We start from the raw sequence: 23858 nt of genomic DNA on the forward strand, positions 1-23858 counted from the left end.
TTGTGTGAATTTACTTTACTGTCCATAATTTTATTTTGTGGTAGAAGATTAAATTGACTTTTCACCATCTTTTGGTTGACAAAGAGAGTTTTATTAATATATAGTTTAAATTATTGCTATTATTATTATTATTATTATTATTTTGACAAGTTTCTATTGACTATTGAGTTACTCCATTGCTGACCCAATAGCCTCAATCTAAGATGATATTGAATATGGATAAATGAGGAAGAAAACATGGCAAAACCAAAAAACCAAAAAACCAAAAAATATGGCTTTTCCTATAAGTCAATTGTTCTGATTTTGATCATCTGTTTAGAATCATAGTCTAATATCCAAAAGCTGTTAATTATGAATGATGTTATTGACACTTCAAGGCTGTTATTTTGCATAGACAAATGTTCTCGTTATAAATTTAGAGTGCATAATGATTTTTTCAGAATGTCAATAACAATTTTTTTTGTAATCATTTGCATAGTGATATTATTTTGGCCGTTTTGCTGCCATTTCACTTGAAAGCCTAATCAACCAATTGATGTGACATTACATCAAATAATTGATAGGGACAAAAAGAACTCGTACCGAATATTCGGAGAATTCTCGGAAAACCTTCACATAATGATCCGCCCCTAAGAGTACCCCTACTCACATGTTAACATGTAATCAGATTTTAAGAGAAATATTAATAAATTCTCAAAGAATGAAGGTTCTAGAGGTCAACAAATAGACTTTGACGAAAGAATTATGAACACAAAAACAAAGCAATGAAGAGTCATTCTGATGATGCATATACTCATACATAAGGGCATGTTTCTCAAAGTTGGTAATATTCTTTGCAAATATTGGACACATATGTAGTAGCATATTCTTCTTCTTTTTTCTTCCTTTTTAATGAAGTTTAAACCATGTGAACTTTGGCAGTTTAGAGGATGCATAAATCTCTTAGAAAGGCAAATATGACTAGACATATATGGTATTGATAAATGGGAGACATATGGTATGGATGCATATGAGAAGAAGCAAAATGTGGTCGTTTTGGGGATTGGGATTAAGTTTAGAAATCCAAGCAGAAAATGACGGTATATCACGTGAAATGGAAGGTGGTGTTTGGTTAACCTAACACAACTTCCATGTCTACATTCATCCTCCCATATGCCTCTCCTTACCTCTCTCTCTCAAGAATTTTTTTCTAGTATTTCAAGAAAACAGCCCCGTTTTTTTTAAGGATCGAACCACTTGCATTATGACACTTGTTGTACCAGACCGTGTTTCTGAAACATTGAAAAATCTCACATCTCTCAGACTCTCATTAGTCAGTTACCAATCATATGGGTTTTGGAGGGAAATTGTATCAATCAAGAACTCTTAGTTACAACTTACATTACTAATGCAAATTAGTCTTTAATTTGAGGCACTATAGTTACTTTATGATTATATTGTTGATCTTTTGTAAAATTATGTAGGAAAATTTTATTTGAACCTATCTAATTTCTTTCTACACCCAACTTATTCTCTTCACCCATATTATTTTTTATTAAAGAATTAATATCTCTTTAAACTCAAATTTATTACCTAAACTACCCTCTCAAACCCAATTCAAAATGTAAAATTATCTTTACACTCATTCCCTTTATAATTGCATATGCCGTATAGGACTAGCATTTCCATGGTTGGCTTTTTTCTTTCTGCTACCACAACCCATCCATGGACTTGGGATCCAAGAGATCATTCCGTAGACTTGAATTTTCCAAGAGAATGTTAAGCAAGCTCCAATTCAGTCCTTTTTAAATCAAGCATTTTCATATACTTTTTAAGAAACTTTGAAGTGACATAGGGCTGAGTGTTTTGCTGCTATGTTAATAAAGAAATAAACAAATTGAAGCTATTTCAAATAAAAAAGGTGCAAGACATGCCACCCGCTAGTTCGTGGTTATGGTTGAGCAATCTTTATTTGCACCAAAAATCAAGTTTTATGTCTTTGCAGTACTAATCAAAAGTCCTTGCATTGGTGTTTTGGGGAGCATATAGACGACAGAGAAAAATAAACACAATATAATATAAAAAATATGAAATTTAATCCAAAGAAGAAGCAAATAAACAAAATATCCATAAATCGAGTCATACTTTAGTTGGAGGATTAAAAACTTCAAAATCACCATCTATCAATAGAAAAACTTGTTTTTCTCTATCAGAGCTATTAGGGTTTTAGTCGGAATGAACATAGAATAAACAAAGGGTAACGCTAGGGTTTAATTATAATATATGGGTCTATTGATAAATTTAATTTTTATTATTACTTTCATTTTGTACTTAATCGTAATTATGCAATAAGATAAAATAAATAATTAACATTTAAAATTTAAATTAGGTATAAAAAGTGGTTAGATGAATTTAAATAAAATTTCCCTACTATATATCATGCATGATCAATGAAGTAGCTCAAGGTATTCGTCGGGATCGAGAAATATATTCTGATCATATATATTATGATTTCTGTAATTTTTGGCGATGTGTTTGAATATGATGGGAAAAATATGTTGATCGTTTCAATGGTAGTTCACTGAATGCAGCTCGACGACATTGAATACGGTGGCCCGACAGCACTAGAGTTTGTTCTTCTTAAGAAAGTCATTTCCTTTGCAATGTAAGAGCAAGTCCAGCAGTCTCAAAGTTGCCATTACAATTGGGTTGAACTGTCTTTGGGCCAAAAAATCCAGGTCCAGCGGTCCCAAAAGGGGAGGGCAATTGGACCAAGGGCTTGTGCTCGTGGGACTACCTTTGCAATTGACGCCTGGGCTTCCGTCCATTGGCAGTTGGAATCGACCCAATAACTCGTTTTTTTCTTCAAGATGAGCCATTGGATTTCTAACGGTAAAAAAACTTGCAAATTTAATTGTCACTGACACGTGACACAATTTGGAGCATCCAACATAAAAAATTTAAAATTGAACAGCTAAGATTATTATAATGGTTAAAAATTAAAAAATACTTTTTTTTTTTTTAAATATAAATACCCAACTATCTTCTGCATTTCTCACACTACACCACAACTCAATATTTATTTTAATATCTTTGGCAGGTTGTAATGCTACAATCATTTTATTTTCATGGAACAAACTTACAAAACATAAATTAAAAAAATATATTCATAAACAGTGCCCTTACCCTTGCCCTTCGCAAACGGGTAGATTTGCACAAGGACAATTACTACTTAAGAGTGAATAGTAAAAACAATTTCATTACCTTTACTTTGCCTTTACCTTCCTAAAATGGGTGGACTTGCTCTAAGTCTTTATTTACTCTCTTTTTACAGTTCATGTTCTTAAAATGCTTGAATGTTTAATTCTTATCCTATATCCAACACTCGAGAGCCACTCTTGGAAAAGGGTTTCTGTTGTGCAGACTTTCACCACCATCACAAATCATATAGACTTTAGAATTTCACTGTAAGGACTTCACACTAATTTTGTGCTCTTATAACGTGATCAAAATCATTGAGTTAGAGATAGACTGTATTGTAATGGAATTCAAATCAATAGGTTCTTTAGTTTGGGTAGTGTTAGATTATTCTTAGTTAATTAGGAATCATCTCCATTATTGTAGCATATGTGTAATAGGAATGTAAGCTCCAATAAAATTAGTGTAACCACTTAGTATTACAGTCTAGCACTACTACAATATAGGCTATCACTGGCGAAGCAAAAACCGACATGAAACCCAATTTCTGTCGGAAATTTGGCAAAAATCCGACATAAAACAATGTAATGTCGGATTAGAATAGCGACACTAATGCTAGCGTCACGAAAGGCCTTCAATGTCGGTTTGTTCGTTTAATCCGCCACTACGTAGCGTCGGTTAAAAGCGACACTGACATTAACATCGATTTAAAGCGACGTATGCTTAAACATTACGTCGGTTTAAAGCGACATTCAATAGCAATTTAATTATAATATATCCACCCTACTGTCGGTTTTAACCGACATTGTGATAAAATTAAATAAATAAAATATACGTAAATCGACGTCAGATAACAATTAAATAAATAAAATATTCAAACTAGTAACGGTCTTAACCGACACCATCTTTGTTAATAATAATAAAAAATACGAGAATCTGCATTCGTTTTCAATTAATTGGTACTAAAATAAATATTATATAACCAAATAAATAAATTTCATGTAAAGGCCAAAACAAACCTTAATAAAAATTATTAACAATAAAAATAGTGACAAAATATACAAATATTTTATATCCAACATTCCACATAATATACAAAAACTCATACAAAATATACAAATATCTTAAAAATGTACAACTCATACAAATTCTTGCCACACTCTTGCAAAAGATTTTGAACCAGTTGTATGGTTCATTGCTTTCAACAGCCGATTAATCTTATTCCTTTATTCTATACCAGAAAACTTCATTTTCTTCTTCCTTAATCTTACGCAATCAGTTGTCAATGGGAGATTTCTATAATCTCTAACCTCCCATGCTACATATCTTGAAAAAGCACTAGAGTTATCACTAACGTATTTTCCAGACGAATCAAACGAGCAAAGTTGTTTTGTCCATTTGGGAACTGAGGGTCCATGCCTCCGTCGGGATGTTCCTTATTAACACAAAAAAACAATTAACAACCAAGAAACAAAAGTAAATTTTCAGTTTAAGCCTAATACTAGTTTAAACACAAAACAAAAAATTAATAATAATTCACAAATGAACCACCTTCGAACTTTTCCTCCTCGAAATGAAGTTCCTCAGAACATTTATCTTCACTTTGTTGATCCATAGAAAAAGTTAGTGGAAAGGAGAAGGAGTAAGGCTGAAATGGGAGAATGAGAGGGAGTAAGAACGCACGGGGCAAAACCAAAGAAGTAAACGAGAGAGGGAAATGAAAGCATGGAAGTAATGGGGAAGAAAGAGGTATAAATATGGTTGAAATATTTGGACTTTGCGTCGGCTGAAACCGACACCACGTCTGACACAACTTAAATGCAAGTAGTCTGACACACTTGACTATAGTAGTATTTTTCTTAACTTGTGAGTGAAAGTTTTTAGATTCGATTCTCACCAATGGCGAATTTGAACCATATTATTAATGCTAGCCTATTGCGAGGCTTAGCTTACTCCCTCCCCCTAATATCATTTGTTCTAAAAAAAATGTGTAAAATTCCTACCTATATAAAAATTGATATAACTCAATATATACTGTAATATTTTTCACACATTAATTCCAAAGTCATATTAGTAATGTCATACTATTAGGCGCAACTTATATATCAATAAACTTGAGTTTGGGATGCCATAGTTAGTTGGGTCAGTCAAAAGCGTCTTAAAGGTATTTTCGGACTTCTAGACCTATTCAACTTTGACTCATTGGACTTTTACCCTAAGTTATGCATATGACGAAATATGAAAAGCAGAAACCAAAAAAAGCCCCTAAATAGGCCGAAAATAGGCATGCATGCCGTAGTGAGTTGGGAGAATACAATTGAAACAAGACCAGTATTTAAAAGAAGAGCAAGAAAAAACAAGATATATTTTTCTCAAAAAATGAAATGGGAATCAACAACAACAAAAGGCAAAACGAAACAAAGATGAAAATCGTGAAAGCAAAAAAGAATAACTTAGCTGATTTGCTGATATGTTCTATGAATGCAAAGTGCGATATTTCTTTCATTGAACAACATGCATATATTACAAATATATTTCATGAACAAATGGGCCCTCAAAGAGTCTTTGCAAAGTAGATCTAAAAATATTACAATAAAGTATCACGAATTGCAAAACAATGAATATACTTCAATTCAAGCTTATTAGGAACTGCAAGCTTGCACATATCAATAAAACCAGTAAATCTTGTCTTACACGGAGATCATGTGAGAAAAAAAATCTCAAATCATATATTGTGACAGAGAGTACAATGCCCATGGTTCAATCATATCACCTAATCACCACTACGATCACATAATACCAAGTGAAATAGATCCAGTAAATCAAACAGCTTCACCCTTCACACATAGATCCAAAAAAGGTAGCACAACAAAACGAAAATTAAAATCAAGCAATTCTCTTATAGAGAGCAATTATTAGACAGAAACAAAATAAAAGGATAAAATCATGTTGCTGCTTCACATCCTACGAACACCCGCAAGCAATATCACTGATAGACTAGACCCATAATATCGTTCTAGTTAAACCCAATCCCGACTCAATCTGACAACACAAACCTGGTCAACACTCAAGGCTAGCCACCTAGAGGATATCTTGGCACTTGGCAGCACAAAATCCTCATCCTCATCTCTTCAAGGAAGCTTGGTTTGATGAATTTAGAGGTCTTGCTCTGAGACTTCTGGAGAGCCAAGAAGAATTTGGATAGAAGGTTTTTTTCAACAAAGGTGAAAATTTAGTTTCTATCAAAGATAGTCATCATGGGTAGTCTACTAGTCTTCTATTTCATCCTCTTTAATCTATAAATGCATGGTAATATCACACACTACCACATGGTAATGTCAATTTGTCCAATTATAACACGTAACTTTATTTATAAAAATTAATTGTGTCATTTATTTATATTGTAATAAGTAAACTAATGAAATAACGTGGCAGTGTGATCATCACTTACAAATTTTCTCTATATAACCGAGCTCAATCTTAGGCCTAATAATGTTCGTTTCTAGCTCAACTATGTCACTTTGTGTGTGAAAAAATATATATATTTTTGTTTTAAAATGGGAAGGAGATCGAGGGGGAGAGAGAGAGAGGAACGTGGAATTAGAGAGAGAATTTTTTTTTATTATTTTTTTTTAAATTAGAGGATCTTAAGGTCACCTTTTGGTGAGGCTATAAAAAAAACTCTAACATTTACTTTGTGTGAATTTACTTTACTGTCCATAATTTTATTTTGAGGTGGAAAAATAAATTGACTTTTCACCATTTTTTGGTTGAAAAAGAGAGTTTTATTAATATGTAGTTTAAATTATTGTTATTATTATTATTATTTTGATTAGTTTCTATTGACTATTGAGTTACTCCATTGCTGGCCCATTAGCCTTAATCTAGATGATACTGAATATGGATAAATGAGGAAGAAAACATGGTAAAACCAAAAAACCAAAAAATATGGCTTTTCCTATAAGTCAGGTCTTGTGATTTTGATCATCTGTTTAGAATCATAGTCTAATATCCAAAAGCTGTTAATTATGAATGATGTTATTGACATTTCAAGGCTGTTATTTTGCATAGACAAATATTCTCGTTATATATTTAGAGTGCATGATGACTTTTTCATAATGTCAATAACAATTTTTTTGTAATTATTTGCGTAGTGATATTATTTTGGCCGTTTTGCTGCCATTTCACTTGAAAGCCTAATCAACCAATTGATGTGAAATGACACTTATAGGTAATACTTTTACGCGCAAGGACGGAGCCAATGCATGCTCGTTTCTTTTCTCATGTTTTTAATACTTTTACGCGGAGGGGCGGAGCCAGTGAAATACCCTCACATTCCCATGCACGTTTCCTTTCTCATGTTTTTAATACTTTTACGCGCAGGGTCGGAGCCAATGCATGCCTGCACATGCCCATGCACGTTCCCTTTCTTACGTTTTTATTTTTATTTTTGCTATATTAAGTTTTTACAAATAATACATAACTGGATAAATTATGTTTTACCCCCATCAGGTTTGAAGTGAACTACCCCTTTTTTTGTTTTGTTTTGTTTTTTTTTTTTTTCACTATCATGTCGGAATCCATTTTGAATTGCATATACTTATCTGTATAAACAAGTGTTGAATTATCTTATTGATCAAAACATGAAGCACAAAGCAGATAAAAGGAAACCAAAGTAGGAAATTTTACAAATTAGATTGATTGTCACTAATAAAAGAGCTCGAGTTACCCCTGCCTAATAAGTTTTGTTAGGTTCCACCTCTTAGTCGAATTTCTAACTCTGCTTACGCGTGAATGATTTCATAAAATGCTGAAAAATTGAAAATTTTACTAAAATTGCTAACAAACATGTATAAAATTATAAATCCACATGATATACCTTATCAAAGTTAAAACAAAACAAAAATATTCTTCTCACTTTTCTTTCATCTTAATTTCCATTTAAAGTGAACTGAAAACAGAAAAACGTGATCACGAAATATTCAATTTAACAAATGCAATGCATGGAGATGGAACTGTGGGAAAAACCATTCCACTCTAACTATCTTTCACGTCCACCGACCCAAACTCTCAAATCTATAAAACTAGTACGTAATCAATCAGAGGCCGTTAGGAAAAGCAAAGAAAAAGACACAAATAAAACTGAAAAGAAACTTGATAGTTCGGCTGCTATATATACAAAACGAAAAACCACACATACCATTTGTTCAGTTACACTCCCATAAGCAACTAAGCCAACCAACACCATATTGGCAATTTCAAATCCAGACAACAAAAAGGAAAGAAAAAGGATAACTTAGGTTACACAACTTTCTAAGGTGACCCATTACTTATTAGTTCCTTGTAGTTCTTCAAAGGTAGAACGAAGTACTAGGTTAAAGATCAGAAGCTGGTTCCTTGGGTACATTGAGAAGCAGACACCATCTCTACCAAATCCATCTCTCTCTTTTCGTTTGAAGAAGCTGCAGCTTGAAGATGATGATGATCCTGTGACGCCAAATATTCCATGTTTGTGTTGCAAAACCCTAAGTGAGGATGATGATCATTTGAATTATAAGATGATGAATTGTCGGCTCCATTTAAGAGGTATGAGAGGTAAAGGTCAGAATACAGAGGGGTGGTAGTAGTAGGACTGGGGGTACTAGTTGTGGAGGTAGTAGCAAAATCGTACATGTTTGGATTTTGTGAGGGTTCCATTGGACTAACAATTAGTTCAACATTGTTGTCAGTGGAATTGGAAGGCTGTTGAGGATGATTGAGATTGTGAGGGTTGTTGGTGAAGAAAGTTTGCATAAAAACAAGTTCATCATAAAAAGAGTCAGCCAAATTCAGTGGAGAGCCAAAACAGTTGCTAGTAGTGGACTGATCAGATGGCTCTTTGACCAAAGTGTTGAGGTGGGTTTTTGATGGATCATTTTGAGAGAGAGTGGAAGAGCTAGTAGGGGTACTAGTGGAAACATTGGAAATATTGGAGGAGTTGTTCATGAGATTCTTGCTCCTGATGTAGTTTTGGAGAATGGAAGAATGAGGCTTGTTTTTGTGGTTTCCATTGTTGCCTTCAGGTTGCTTGTTCTTTCTCTTTGAAGTCTGCCTCCTTTTTGTTGCATTCCAATGGTTTTTAATGGCGTTTTCGGTTCTTCCCGGAATGCGTTTCGCAATCTCTGCCCAACGGTTTCCAACTTTAGCATGAGCATCAACAAGTACCCTCTCTTCCTCTTCAGTCCAGCCATCTTTCTGAAAAATAAAATTTCACCAAGAAAAAAAATATGGAACATAAAATTATGTACTACAAGAGAAAAGCCAATGAATTCTTATTTTTAATCCAAATAATTAACCTTATAAAACATTTTCATTTTTATCAACACCCGATAAATCTATGTAAGTGACGAAAGAGAGGGGGGAGGGTTCGATGGGATGGAGATGAACACCCTATCTACCAAGACAATCCTCCACTTACGAACCCTAAATATTTTAAAAATGAAATTTGATTACAAAAAACCTATGCAAAATAAACCTTTACAAAAATGTTTACTTCTAAACGGAAGATGAGATGCTTCAATGTTCTTGAGCTAGAACTAGGGTTTTGACAACGAAATTTGAATCCCCAAACGGAAAGAGAGGAGATCTATGAGATCCACAAATAGATCCTTCACAATCTAAATTTGCGCCTTTGACTTTTAGCTATATCTTTGCCATGTATCACAATCCAGGCAAAAATATAGCAAAATTTGGATACTTTTTTATGGTGAAATTCTAACTTGTAGCTAATTAATTGTACAAATCTAAAAATGTATCCAAGCAGGAAATTTTTGTTCTTGGTTTATAGAGATCTAAGAACAAATCACCTTGATATCAGGGCGCAAATGATTGTGCCATCTTTCTCTACACTGCTTGCCAGCCCTACCCACCAACTTCTCAGCAATCTGTGCCCATTTTCTCTCTCCACATTGCTGCACCAGCCTGATCAACTTCCTGAAAATTTCACCATACGAAAACAAAGCCAAACAAAAGAAAAAAGAAAACCCATTCAAGTTTACCTGAAATATTATTTGATGGCTTCAAAAAATCGATCTATCAACAACGAAACATGAAAAATCGATAAACTATAAGAAAAAACCCAAATAATTTTACATGCAACATTGTTTGATGATCGATCGACTTTGAAATACAAAAAATCCACAAGCTTTAAGAAAAAAAAGGGCAAATTAAGAGAACCATCACACGGTTTCTTGTTACAGAGATATATATATATATATATCTATATATATTCTTACCTGTCTTCTTCAGCAGTCCACTGTCCCTTTATTAAAGTAGCAGCAGTTAAACCTTTTTTAGATCTCTTTCCGACCGCTTTACAACTTCTTTCAGAAACCCTTCCTTCTTCTCCGAAACCACCTGTGGTATTAGGGTTTTGCTCTTGAACCCAACTCATCATCAAGGCATCTCCTTGTTCAAGAAAAAGTTCATCCACAAAGCTTGGCTCTTGGAGATGATTAGTGATACTATAATTATTAGGCCAAGAAGCTTCTGCCTCATGGCCAAATATTGCACCACCACCACCGCAAAAAGAAGCAAAACCACTCAACTCATTTGAGAAAACCACCTTCTGATGATCTATGTTGCTTGCATTGTTTTGGCTTTGATGACTTCCCCACAAGAACCTATCTATGGCTGTCAATGGAGGACCTGTTTTATATATACTGTGATGCTGGGGAGGATCTTGTGTGTTGTTTGTAAATCCATAAACACCATAATCACCATCACCATCACCACCACCTCCTCCGCCTCCTCCTCCTCTACCTCCCTCCATGAAAAGAGACATTTGAAAATTAAGACTGAGAAAATGCAAGAGGAAAGAAAGAAATTCAGGATATTAATTTAGGGTTCAATTTTGGTAAGCTTTTCTAAGGGGTTTTTCTTGTTTTCAGTTTGTGCTTACTTCTTAGAGTCAGAAAGAGAGACACAGAGAGAACAACCTTGTAACGAGAGCTTGACAATTAGCATGTACTCAGCCTAGTAAAGAGCCACATGTCACAAGGACCGTTGATGCGGAGATGCATCTAACGGTTCAAAATGTCTTTGGCTGTGACTCCTGAGCTTCCCTTCTTGTAGAAAGTAGAAAGAGCTGGAAAGAGATTAGTGCGTTGGTTATAAAATCCACAATTATTAAAAATACTTTTTATTACAAGATTTTTTAAATTTTGGACTAACCCTCAGGTAATGATTTGGGCAGCTTCCAACTGTTAATCACTTTGGCGCCATTATGACGGAAAGACATAATTGCCCCCATATCTACACTCTTAGCTCATGGCACATAATGAAATGAGAGGGTGTTTTGGACCATTTGATACCATAAAAAAATGAGGGACATAAAATATTGAAAAATGTTTTGACTGTCTGAGTTAATTATGAATTAATTATAATTAATTAGGAAGAGGAATTCTGGCCAAACTTTAAGCCCCAGTTTTATTGCTTTGTATGAATGCTTAGCCAATTGTACATATTCCATTTTCTTTCATATTAATCTCCCTCATTATAATTTTATTTTATATATTTGGTTTCAATTTTTTTTTTGGTTACATAGATGTTTATTTTTATGGAGCAATTTTTTGAGTGTGCTAGGAACATGACCTGATACACCAAATTTTATAATATAAGTGGTTGAAATTTTTATTTTTTTCAAGTATTCAATTTCTTGTATTATGACATTTGTACCAGGTCACGTTCATGACACACTAAAATTTTTCTCATTCTTATGGATGACTTTGACTTAAAGAGACGTAGGGTTGAGAATTTTGACACGAGAAATTTCAAAGAAAATATTAAGCTCAATTTATCGATTTAAAACTTTTGGAACATTATCTCAAGCCCTGGTCACTACATATTTCCGTTACTGGAGTAGATGAAGAAGTTATAAAAATTGAAATATTGGTAATTAATATCTATGAGTGATTACCTAAAATCTAAATTTTATGCCAGCAATGTTTCAATTTATTATTATTATTTTTTGTCCAAAAGCGATATTGAACTTTAACTAGTCTGTTCTCTGAAAGAAGAAGGAACATGAACTTGAGTGCATGACGAGAAGCACACCGGTTCTAGTCAATACAGCTACGTCCGCAAAACAAACATTAAAAGGTCTCCTGAAGGTAATACCATCTTTTAAGAAGTGAATTCTTTGTATTTAGGGTAATTGGCCTAGCGACATTCATTTTCCGCTTTGTTGGAGGAGATCCCGACTTCAAATCTATAAAGAAACAATTATTAATAAACAAAAAGTATCTATTTTGATTTAGAAGACTTAAAGTAGATAAGATCATTCAACCAAAAAAGAATGTTAATACTTCATCAACAAAACTTTAGCTACAAGTATTACATTTGGAAAAATAAATTGGAAGTATGCCCACTGGCTTGTGATTTTTCTTGGCCGCTAGTAAATGTAAATGGAGCTGCAATTTCCAACTCCTGTAACTCATTGATGCAGTATGTTTGCAGGAATAAAATCTTTGCCTTCTTCAACAAGAAAGGAAAAGACTTCCCACCGAAAAAATAAAGCAAAACCAAGAACAACTTAAGCCTAGAAACTGTTATGTGCAGCCAGTTTTTTCAATCTGAGCGCGAGTCAGTTCCTTCATTTCATTCCTAATAGGAGCGGTCCGGATCAGGACATTATGGCCCTGGCAAAGAATATTCCGGCAAATAAACCTGGGACAAACAAAAGTTACTAAGATGAGAATAAAACCCCACAAAATCACGTTAGTATTTCAATGTCTTCATTGTTGATTGTGTTGATTACCAAATAGTATACTGAAGAGGTTTGGTAGGCTAAGGGGCACCTTGAACAGGACTAAACCCGCAAGCGAGATCGGACTCTTGTTTAAGGAACCAACGAGACTGCAAAGCAGAAGAGTATCTTTAGTTCCTGTATAGATACTCATAAGAAGTTTTCATGTTGAGCTAAAGTATACATCGATATTACCTATACATGGTTGGGCCAGTTTGATGTAAAAACCACATGGAGGTGAAGCTGATGGCAAGTCCAAGCAATCCACTAGCTGTTGCAACAACCCAAAACATTGGCAATTTGATCACATCTCTGCATATCGAAGCCAAAAGAGTAAGTAGAACTGAAGTTAACATGTTCTCAAAAAGAAAAGGGCGCGAAGTTATGTCAAACCTTGAATTAGGGAGATACGCTTACACGTTCATTATATATTCCCATTCATCAAACAGAATAATCAAGAAGGCAGCAAAAGGTAGAGATACCAAATTATTCAGCACGACCATTGATACTTCGTTGAGGGATTCAGATCTTGTGTACTTTTTTTCCTCATCCATGACTCGCTGTAGAGTGAGCTGTCACAAAGAGATAATATTTGCACAAATTATAATTATAAAATGACCTATGTAATTCAAATATAAAGTTACAGGTCTCCCAAACAAACTGGAATTTACAAATATCCCAAACTTAATAACCGCTACTTACTGAGTAGCTTGCTGTTTGTACGCAATTCGAAAGCAGCCATGCGTAACCTACTGTGCCAAAGGAGATATCTGTAATGCCGCTGCTGATAGAAGAGATAATCTGCAATACATACGGAAGCGATAGTACTCTTTCAAACTTCACTGTAAAAAAAAATTTAGGGGGGAAGAAACAAGTAATTATATTTCATCTACAGAGCAATGAACATGATATGGGAATCAAAACGCTGGCAGTTTCCTGCAACATGGTAAGTGTAGAGTTGATTACCATCATAAACATGGCAGTCCACACTTTCTGATTCCGATGTTTCCGGAACTAAATTCTCCAAGTGCTGCTAAAATATTTGTCACAAAATTCAGAATGGTCACCATTGCAATATTTACATACTTCAAACTGAAAGGAAAAACAAATGAAATACAGTACGTCAAAGGTTTGTACATGAAGAGAAGTGTATATTTAGATGTTATAATTAATATTCTCTTCACAAGTTGTCGTTGTTCAATTTACCGCAGGTCAGAACAGTAAGCTCCAAACCAAAACGAAAATAAAAGGCCCCAAAATATGTAGGCCTACAACTCACCTATACATGCCTGATACAAGCATGCCAATGAAGATTACATTGACAGGGATCCAGACCCTAACCAGTTTCCAATTCAGCTTTTCCACTGTAACAACTCCAGAAAAGCCCAAGAGGACAACAATTATTGTACTTAATTCTGCAGAGAAGCGTGCAGAAGAAATAAGTTTTCGCTATGACTGCCTAAATTAAAGGAATTGCAAAGAATTAAAGAAATGATCATCAAATTAGTGACGAGGGATCAATTATCAGCCTAGAAAAATCGAAACCCTTGTACATGTTTCGTCCTTATTCAAAAGAAAGTCGTTTGGAAGGGCATTACAATACAGACTTGATAAAACATCAACGATACGCCTGCATTGAAGTTATAACCGGACAGAACAACTTTGTTCAGCAATATCATACTGCAAGAAGAAATGCAATAAGCTGTTCCAGACAACAGTGGTCCAGATTTCCTTGCTGACCTATGTTCATGCTTTTCATCTCCACCGATTGGAATAGAGACAATCTCACCGTGCCCTCCTCGACTCCCTCTAAACAACCTACTTTAAAGAAAGGACCCAAAAAAAGGGGACAATGCGCCAAATTAACAATGTGTCGATATAACCACAAAGCAACCATATTCTAAATGCTCAGCTCATTCTACAATACAACATCAACACATGAATACAGCAAGAAATTGTCATTATTCTAAGACGACTCATGGGATAAACGTGGCCACCATTAACAAAAATTCATAGTGTTCATCAAAGTTACTTCTTCAACTTAAATAAGTACAAAAACAAAACAAAAAACAAATTTGTTGTGGAGATTCAAAGCCTTCGATCATCAAAAGGTAAGAGTAATTAAGGAGTCTACCTGTCAGTCAATGTCACAGCTCTTCGTTCTGGAAGAATCAAATGGACTCCTTCATTGATAGAGCCAACTTCTAGGTCCTCACTATCATGGCCTTTTGCTGCATCCAACTTGAAATTAGATGACATATCACCAACCTGCAAAAGTGAAAGAAAAAAAAAAATCAACAACCCAATTGCAAACTAGGCTCAAATTTTCACTTTCTGAAGCTAAAAATCGTATCTTTTGTACTCACAGGTACAAGTGTTCTTACCAATTAAACCCTTCGCGCTTTTTTTTATTCAGTCTTTCAAACTCTGGAAATGTACAACAGAGGACAAATGTACAGGAATATCTTAGTGAAAGTAGAAAAGGGAGATATATCAAACGCTTGGGTAACGAAAAAATCATGAAGAAAACGTGAATCCGTGAAAACTCATCTTTTTTAAGAGCAAAGGTGATTAGGTGTGGATCTGAGTCAAGTGTGGCAGTACTGTCTGGGGGAGAGAGAGAGAGAGAGAGAGAGAGAGAGAGTAAGTGAGCATTAAGAAAGGAAGGAACAGAGTGGGAGGGCGAGATTCCAGGCGACTACCACAGAAATTGAATGATATTTGGGAATGAGGAACTCTACCATATGCACCCAAAGTCAAACCCTTGTGCGAATCATCTTCCTCCATCTCTCTCTCTCTCTCTCTCTCTCTCTCTCTCTCTCTGTAGAACATTACGAAGAAGGTCAATGAAGGCGAACTGGTTCTTCTTCTTCTCTTCTGTGAATCGAATCAGGGACGCCGGAATCCGCAATTTGGAAAGCAATCACTTTTGGGTTTCGCGTGGGATTTCAAACGGTCTGCTTTTTGCGCGGAAATTGTGGATGTATTTTGGGGCTTATGGACTATTTTGTGATCTGGGTTTGGAGCAGAGTTCAGAATATTGAAAGAGATTTCTCAACGAAGGCCACCAGGCATGAAATCTTTATCACAACCAAGCCCACCATGAGAATTTTTATTTTCATTTCTGTCCGACGGTACCGAGTTTTGAGGAGACGGTTAGAGTATCTTCAACATGCAAGTGGTGAGTTGCTTTAGTAGTTAGGATCTTACTTTTCAATTGATTGCGTTTTGAGTTCAAATCTTCTCCTTCCCTTGATTATGATATCGTTATCTATAGGTTATAACTATGTCATTGTTCAACCATTAATATATCAGCTAACTTGTTGTCCATATGTCATTCTTAGAGTACGGGAATCGGTTAGGATTTTTCTACATACTGGGCTAGGTTTAATTTATTAGTCATGTGGGCTTTGGTTTCTTGTAAAGGCCCGGAATTGGATTCCAGATCCACTTTGTGGGAATCCTAGGGATTCGCATATTTTAACCGTTCATCATGTATCGTGCGATCAGAAATTATTTAACTTTTTTTTTATTTAAAATTAAACACAAATTGTATCTGAAGAAAACTGACCACACGATGTACAATAAACGGTTAAAATGTGGAAATCCCTAAGAACCCCACAAAGTGAATCCGGAGATGATCATTTTCCCACATATATCTCTTGTATGCCAAGTCACGAATGTGTATCCAAGTGTAAGCCTCTAGATCCGTACAATCATCCAATTTACCAATTCTACATGGTATCACTCGTCTAGATTTCTCTATAACTCAAAACCCTAACCTTCTTCTCTCTTCCCTGAAAACCTAAAGATTCTTATTTCCTCCATGGCTTCTGCTGCTGTCGTTGTTGCTTCCTCCACCTTCGACCCTTCTTTTTTCGGTTTCCAACGTCGCCCACTTTCTCAAGCTCACTAAGCCCAACTACATTAAATGGTTGAGTACGTTGCTGGGCCTGCTAACGCCCTCGTCGCCAAACTTGGCCAGCCAAACCTAATCCATCGTTCGTTACTTGGTTCCAGGCTGACCAATTGGTCTGTATTTATATCACCTCCACCATGTCCGAGGCAATTCTCTCTCTCGTCGTCAACAAAACTTTGTGAAAAGCTACTTCGGACTGCCTCCATGATCACTTCTCTCAAGTTTCCATCGCCAATACCACCAACCTTCGATTTCAGTTGCTTGATCTCACTAAGGGCACTAGCACCAAACTCACGAGATTGTTCATCGTGTATCATGCACGTTCTCATACTTCCCAACAAAATAGTTTGGTGGAGTGCAAATTAAAATACCCTAGTTTATATGACGTTACAAAATTAAATCTAATAGTTTATGCATGGTACAAAAAGAAAGATATAATATAATTAAATTGGAAAAAAAATACAGAACAGATAGTTTTCATAATGCAGAATATTAATAAGCAAAAATTTACCCCAAAAAAGGCTTATAGAATCCATTACAGACTACTCCAATTGACACTATAGGTAGGAAAGCATATACCAAAATTAGAGTTTAATAATTTTCTTAGCATGAAATAAATAAAAAAACATGCACGACAAGTGATTAAGGAAGAATGCAGCCCTAGGCGGGGCCTTATTCGCCTTCCACCTAAGCTGCGCAGGAAAGGCTCAAAGCTCATCCTAGGGAACAGTGAAGCTTCATAGGGTCTTTCTGTCCAGGTGTAGGTAGTCCGCATCTTGTCTTTCTGACCGAAAGTAGGTACTTGTCATATCTCATTAGCATTTCGGCGCTATGATTGATCTCTAAAATTCGGTGAATTTTGGGTTCTTTCAAAGTGTCGGTCCATTTGTGGTCTTCGAATATCTTGCGACGGTGCCCTCGTTGATGCCGGTGAGCACCAAAACGGCGTGCTAGACAGATTTGTGTTTTTCAAGGAGACTGGAATTCGAGAAAGTTTCAGTGCAATGGCAGGATGTACAGGGAAGATTAGAACAGTTTCGGATTTTAGGTGAGAGAGTTGGGAAAAGACTGAAGTATCGGATTCAGGGTTTGAAGATCGAGACGAGTTTCAGGGGTGGATTTTTTGGGGTCCAAAGTGTGGAGAAAGTCTAGGGTGGGAGAAATTTATGGGCGGGGAGGGAAGATCGATGGGTTCGGTGCATGAGAGGGCCTTGTGGGATTTTTCTCTACTGGTCGCGGCAGCAGCGGCAGCGGCAGGGGACCATGTGGCAGTGGTTTTAGTCAAGATGCGACCGGCGAGGCATTTGAGGCGGGGGACGATGACATAACGTAACTTCCTGAAACCTGCGGACTTGAAAACTAATGTTAGGCGCCATTAGCTATTGCTATACTGCAAATAGTGCTTGCAAGAGAGAGACACAGAGGAAATTGCAATAGTGCATGAAGTTATGACAAGGAGTGGAGTTTATATAGAGAGCAAAAATCTACCTCACGGAGGAAGGAAACATGCATGAATAATCCTAGTCGGACTCGGAAGCTCATCAAACTTGCCCGAAACCTTCAAATTAACTTAGCCTTTTTGAGCGTTTGATGTTCAGGTATGAACGTGGCTTGGAGAACAAGGTAGTGATGAACTGGGTTTTTAGAAATTTTCAGTTGTGATGGGAACATGGATGATATACCACGTGTTTTCACTCTGCCTATGGCTACAGACAATCAGACTCATCAACTCGGAGTATCGAACTTGGAACCTCCCACATTTTTTTGTTTATTAAGGAGTTGCAGTCCGCACCCTTGTCACTAGGCCACTTGCTGTGGTTAATTTGCTAAGGATTTCAAACGAATGCTTTTGGTGCGGTTGTTATATGGATTAACATTTAACAGTATGAAGCCATCTGAGGAGGGGACTATAATTGAATTACGGTAATTTTTTTGTTAACTCTTTGTTGTAGTTTGATTTTCTATAGTCTTACTTCAACATTTTTTTCTAAACGTTTCAATCAATAAAATGAGAGATTTTTTAGTGTGTCCAGAAAATGGAGTGGTACACTGCATATTACTATACAAGTGGTGAAATATTTGTGTTAAAAAATTAACAACTTGAAAAATAATAAAATTTTCCTTTACTTATATAATGATACGTAGTGTACCACCCGTATTCCGGCACAATGAAAATTTCTCCAATAAAAAGTTCAGGTTTCAACAAAGTTGGATTTTCTCAAATTTCAATGGTTTGTTCAAAATTGTACAAAAATCAAGAATTCAGGATGAGATTTCTTGTGATCGTTGGATTATTAGAGAAGATATAGAAATTATAATCTTGATAATTATATTCATAGCACAAAAAATCAACTTTTTCATTGCACCAAGACTCGTCTTTTATATTTTCACAATTCGTATACTATTTTCCCCGTCCTTCCATCTTTCACATATTTTCTTTTAACTATGAATGCTTCGTAACAAAGGATGCTACGTAAACAGATGTATAGTTCGGTGACACTATAAGAGGGCACCCCAATTTGCCACCTACGTATCTCTATCTAGGCCTTTTATAAGGTAAATTCACAAGCCCACCTTCGTCCTTCTGTGGATATCTTCGGTTTTTGGTAGCAAAAATGTTGTATGCACTCTAGTTTTGTCTCTCAACACCTTGCTTCTATGAGCTCTACTCTCATAAGGTCCTCATTTTAAGAGTTTAGGTTCAAATGCTTAAAGTTTTGACAACTTAATAAAGCAAAACAAGAAAATGAGTTTTCTAATGATTCATGGATTGTTAGTTGGTTTTGCTTTATTAAGTTGTCAAATATTTTAAATCTTTAGATTTAAACTAAGATAATCTTGTGACTAATATTATTTGGTCCTCACAAATCCTTGAAATAAGAACTTTAGAAGGGTAAGACTGTACGTCTGTAAACACCCAATAATGTCGCTAACTCACAACTATATGATTTTTAGAGAAATGCTTCTTATGCGCTTTTCCATAAAATTATTTAAAGTAAAATTTTAAAGTACTTTTACGGGAAATAACCTCTCATGTGCTTCTTTCTAGAAGTGATTCCAACCCTCCAAAATCATTCTTAAACGAACCCTTTAAGAGCTGCACAAATCCCTTTAGTAAATTGCCAAAATCACCTTCTATCTTTGTTCAACTATATTTTAATCTAAGAAGTGGGAGATTCAGGTTAAGCTACATAATAAATCAACTATAACATATAATTAAATACCAAACTCTCTGTCTATGTAGGTCGATCGAACATAAAACCTTCTCACTCTCAAGTAGAGAAAAATATTTACTACACCGTATGGTACTTGCAACTGGCAGGATCACTTTAATTCAATGAAAACAATTAGAAGTGAAAGTTTACACCGTACCCTAACACTGAAAGAAAAAAAAAAAAAAAAAAACACTAAAATGGGACAAAAATCCCACTCTCAAGTGAGGCTTTGCTAATTAGCATACAAATTCACATGGCAGGATGCACCAATTACCAATAAATCCATGCCAACTATCACATGTTAAATGGGATAGAACAAGAAACCGACAAGGCCACAAAGGGTTGGAGCTCAACCTACACAGTCCACACTAAGACACTAACAATTAACATCAACAATTCATCATCCTATTTATATATAATTACATACCAAAAAATAAATATCCACATACCTAAATTAGTAAATTAATAAGAAGAAGATGGGAAATAGAAATTGAGGATTAGGGCTGTGACATGTTTTTGGTCACAGGCTAAGCAAAAACCTGGAGTGGATCAAACACCATCACCACCACACATCACCAAAAAATCACAATCCTCGCTCTACAATAAGTAGTACTACAAGTTCATATTACATGCATCAAACGCTCAAATTGTCACACTATCACACAGTATATATAATCACAAAACAAGGAAGCACAGCCCTCGGGTTATACACCAAAAGCTCCTCCTCGTCGACCCTCGAGTGTACCCCGCTGCCTCCTCGTCCCACGACCGAGTCGAATCCACCGCCCTCTTTGTCCACGTCATCAATATCCTCCTCCGAGTCACACCCGACCCGACCCGCCACGACCCGGCAGACCAGCATAGCCCGCTTCACGTTCATGAACTTAAAGTCCTCCTCGATATCCTCCGGAATCGCCACGTGTGCCCTGGAGCTACTCGACAAAGTGGAAATTCCGTCCAACTTGGGCGAGAATCCAGATTTAATAATCCCGCAAATACTGCAGTACTCGTGATTACAAATCCCAGAATTCCCGTTGAGTCCCAAATCGCAGACGAAAGTGGAGCAGTGAAATCGGAGAAGCTCGTTGCCGTCGGCAATGCAGCGCTCGTCCCGCCTCCGGCAAGCGCCGTTTCGCGCCGCCTTCGACTTGACCAGCTCTCTGTACTCCTCGAACCTCGACAGGATTTTACCGCTGTTGTGGATCTTCAGGATCCGGTGAATTTCGGGGGCTTTTCGCGTATCGGTCCAACCGGTTTTGAATATGATTTGGACGATGTTTTTGCCCGAGTCTCCGTCATGGAGCTCTGAAACGGCGTGGTGGATTGCCTGGTGGTGGTCGAGAGTCTCGGGTTTCGGGAAGATTTCGCCGCAGGCGGTACAGGGGAAGATATCGTTTCGGAGAGGGAAGAATTGGTGGGAACCGGCCGAGATACCGGATTCGGGGAATGACCCAGGTGGGTATTTGGTGTCTGGGTCGGGTAGGACGAGGGAGACGATGGAATGGCTGGAGGAGCGGGGTGGAGTGGAGAGGTGGGATTGGATGATGTTGGTGCAGGTGATTTTGCAGGATTTGGAGGTGAAGATGCGTTTGAGATAGGACCAGGAGGTGGAAAGGGCTTTTTGGGGTTTTAGGGTGGTGGGTTTAAGGAGTTTACGGCGGTGATGATGCTTTGTTTGGTGATTGGTGGTGGCGGTGATAGAGAAGCAGCCGAGGTGGAGGAGGAGGAGAAGGAGAGAGAGGAACTTGTTGAAGAGTGTTGATATGTTGGCCATTAGGGTTTTGGAAAATGAGTGTATAGTAGATGTCGATAGCTATAGGGTATGCATGAAGATGGAGAGAGAGAGAGAGAGAGAGAGAGAGAGAGAGAGAGAGAGAGAGAGAGATGATTGGTGGTTAGGAAATTATGGAAGGAGGAGGAGGAGAGAGGAGTAGATGATCATGAAGGGGGAAGGAGATAGAGAGGGGGAGGAGGTGGGACACGGGAGCAGGTGAAGAAGAATAAAGCTAAAAGAGAGAAAGAGTAGGTGGAAGGCAACTTCATGGTATCTCTCTGTCTGCCTCTAGAGCTATCTCTATATCTCGTTTCTCTTAGATGATAGGGAGGTAGTGAGAATATCTTACGTCGAGGAATTAATTTTTTATTTTTATTTTACATATCATTACTGTATAACATACTTTTGACTGAAATTAACAGTCTTCCATTGAAGGGAATTTATCATGCATCATATGTATAAGGGATGCACCCAGTGACGAAGCCAGAAATAATCGGAATGAGGGGCGGAATTTAAAATTGTAAAAGGTCCCAAAAAATTGTAGACAATCAAATCCTTTCAGATAGTAAGCAATATTAATGTCATTCATAATCAAGGTTGAAGGTTCTAAAAGACGTTAGGAGCTAGTAGGGAAGTGAACTGAACCTAAGCAGATTTGAGTAAATTTATTATATATCATCTAACGCCTAGGTGGGAACCTAGACGTATTTGAGTAAACTTATTATGTATATATCATAATAGAGATTTATAATCAAATTTATTGTTGATATAGTCTTATTGGGTATTGGGCACCACATGTATTTTAGGAGGCGAAATTTCAGGGAGAAGAGAGAGTTCACAAATAAAGTGTAACGAATTTTGAGTTTTAGGAAGTAAAGCGATGACTTTTGAGTTACAGATAAAATAAGATCAAAATAGAGTTCCAGATGACGTAGCTAGGATTGTTTTTTATTTCTTGTACTTTTTACGGTTTCACTTGAAGCGTGCTTTTGTTTGGCTTGAACATGATACATGAACTTGAAACACTCTGCATGCATCACATGGATCTTACTTTTTCTGTCGCAACTTTAACCATAGCGTTCCCTTACATATTTGAGACATACAAAACATCTGCTAGGGGAAAATTTTCTTTGTGATGGGAATACGGATGGTACATCATATATCTTTATAGAAGTGGTGAAATTTTTTATTTTTTAAGTTATTAACTTTTTAACACATATATCCCACCATTTGTATAATGACATGTGGTATACCATCTCGTGTACCGGTCACACTGAAAAATCTCTCGTCTGCTTGAGCTTTGCCATTACAATTTCCTTTTAATAAAAACTATGAATTAAAAAACAATCACTTATCACTACGGTATATTAGTATTTATGAAGTGAAAATTTTAAGTTTAATTTTTATGAATAACGAGTTTGATTCAAAATTTTCACACGTCTTAACATAAGTAAATCATTATATCAAATACGAAAACCCCTTACGCATGCACTTCTCGATCATGAATTAAATACCTAATCAAAACTAATTAATCACCTCAATGATCGACAATCCAAAGTGCTTCATCATTGTCAACAATTAATTGAGGGAAACTGAGACTGGCATGTGGAGTTCCTTAAGCTCATCATTATTCACGATCACGTACCAAATTACCAATACATATATCTACTTGGAAATTAAAGAAGAAATTAATAAATTGATCAAGAACAAACTCCTAGATGCGATACTACGGAATGGATGTGGTTCCACACGTGCAAGGCTCTCCCACAAAAGCGCCAACCCATTTAATTAAGAGAATTTTAACGAAAAGTTCTTGGTATTAATTGAGGGAAACTGAGATTGGCATGTGGAGTTCCTTAAGCTCATCATTATTCACGATCACGTACCAAATTACCAATACATATATCTACTTGGAAATTAAAGAAGAAATTAATAAATTGATCAAGAACAAACTCCTAGATGCGATACTACGGAATGGATGTGGTTCCA

At 36.2% G+C, this 23858-nt stretch overlaps 2 protein-coding genes and 1 pseudogene across 3 annotated transcripts; all 3 read right to left on the reverse strand.

The window, feature by feature from the left end:
* Positions 1-8559: 8559 nt before the first annotated feature.
* On the reverse strand, positions 8560-10999 carry LOC137743159 (transcription factor MYB64-like). The gene is made up of 3 exons (XM_068483054.2): positions 10452-10999; positions 10023-10149; positions 8560-9411 (listed from the first exon to the last, which is right to left on the reverse strand). The coding sequence occupies exons 1-3, from the start codon at positions 10997-10999 to the stop codon at positions 8560-8562; spliced, it is 1527 nt and encodes a 508-aa protein (XP_068339155.2).
* Positions 11000-12484: 1485 nt separating this feature from the next.
* LOC137741349 (GDP-mannose transporter GONST2-like) lies at positions 12485-16177 on the reverse strand (annotated as a pseudogene). The gene is made up of 11 exons (XR_015953020.1): positions 15703-16177; positions 15346-15568; positions 15096-15229; positions 14565-14779; positions 14241-14376; positions 13928-14053; positions 13664-13762; positions 13379-13533; positions 13157-13273; positions 12974-13071; positions 12485-12882 (listed from the first exon to the last, which is right to left on the reverse strand). The product of XR_015953020.1 is annotated as a GDP-mannose transporter GONST2-like (transcript).
* A 4301-nt stretch (positions 16178-20478) lies between these two features.
* Positions 20479-22159, reverse strand: LOC137743754 (zinc finger (C2H2 type) family protein). The gene has a single exon (XM_068483697.2). The coding sequence runs from the start codon at positions 21867-21869 to the stop codon at positions 20754-20756; it is 1116 nt and encodes a 371-aa protein (XP_068339798.2). The 5' UTR covers positions 21870-22159; the 3' UTR covers positions 20479-20753.
* Positions 22160-23858: the final 1699 nt, after the last annotated feature.

Source organism: Pyrus communis, chromosome 11 (assembly GCF_041283825.1).
Source record: "Pyrus communis isolate YQ-2024b chromosome 11, ASM4128382v1, whole genome shotgun sequence".
In the NCBI taxonomy this organism is placed as follows: Eukaryota; Viridiplantae; Streptophyta; class Magnoliopsida; order Rosales; family Rosaceae; genus Pyrus; species Pyrus communis.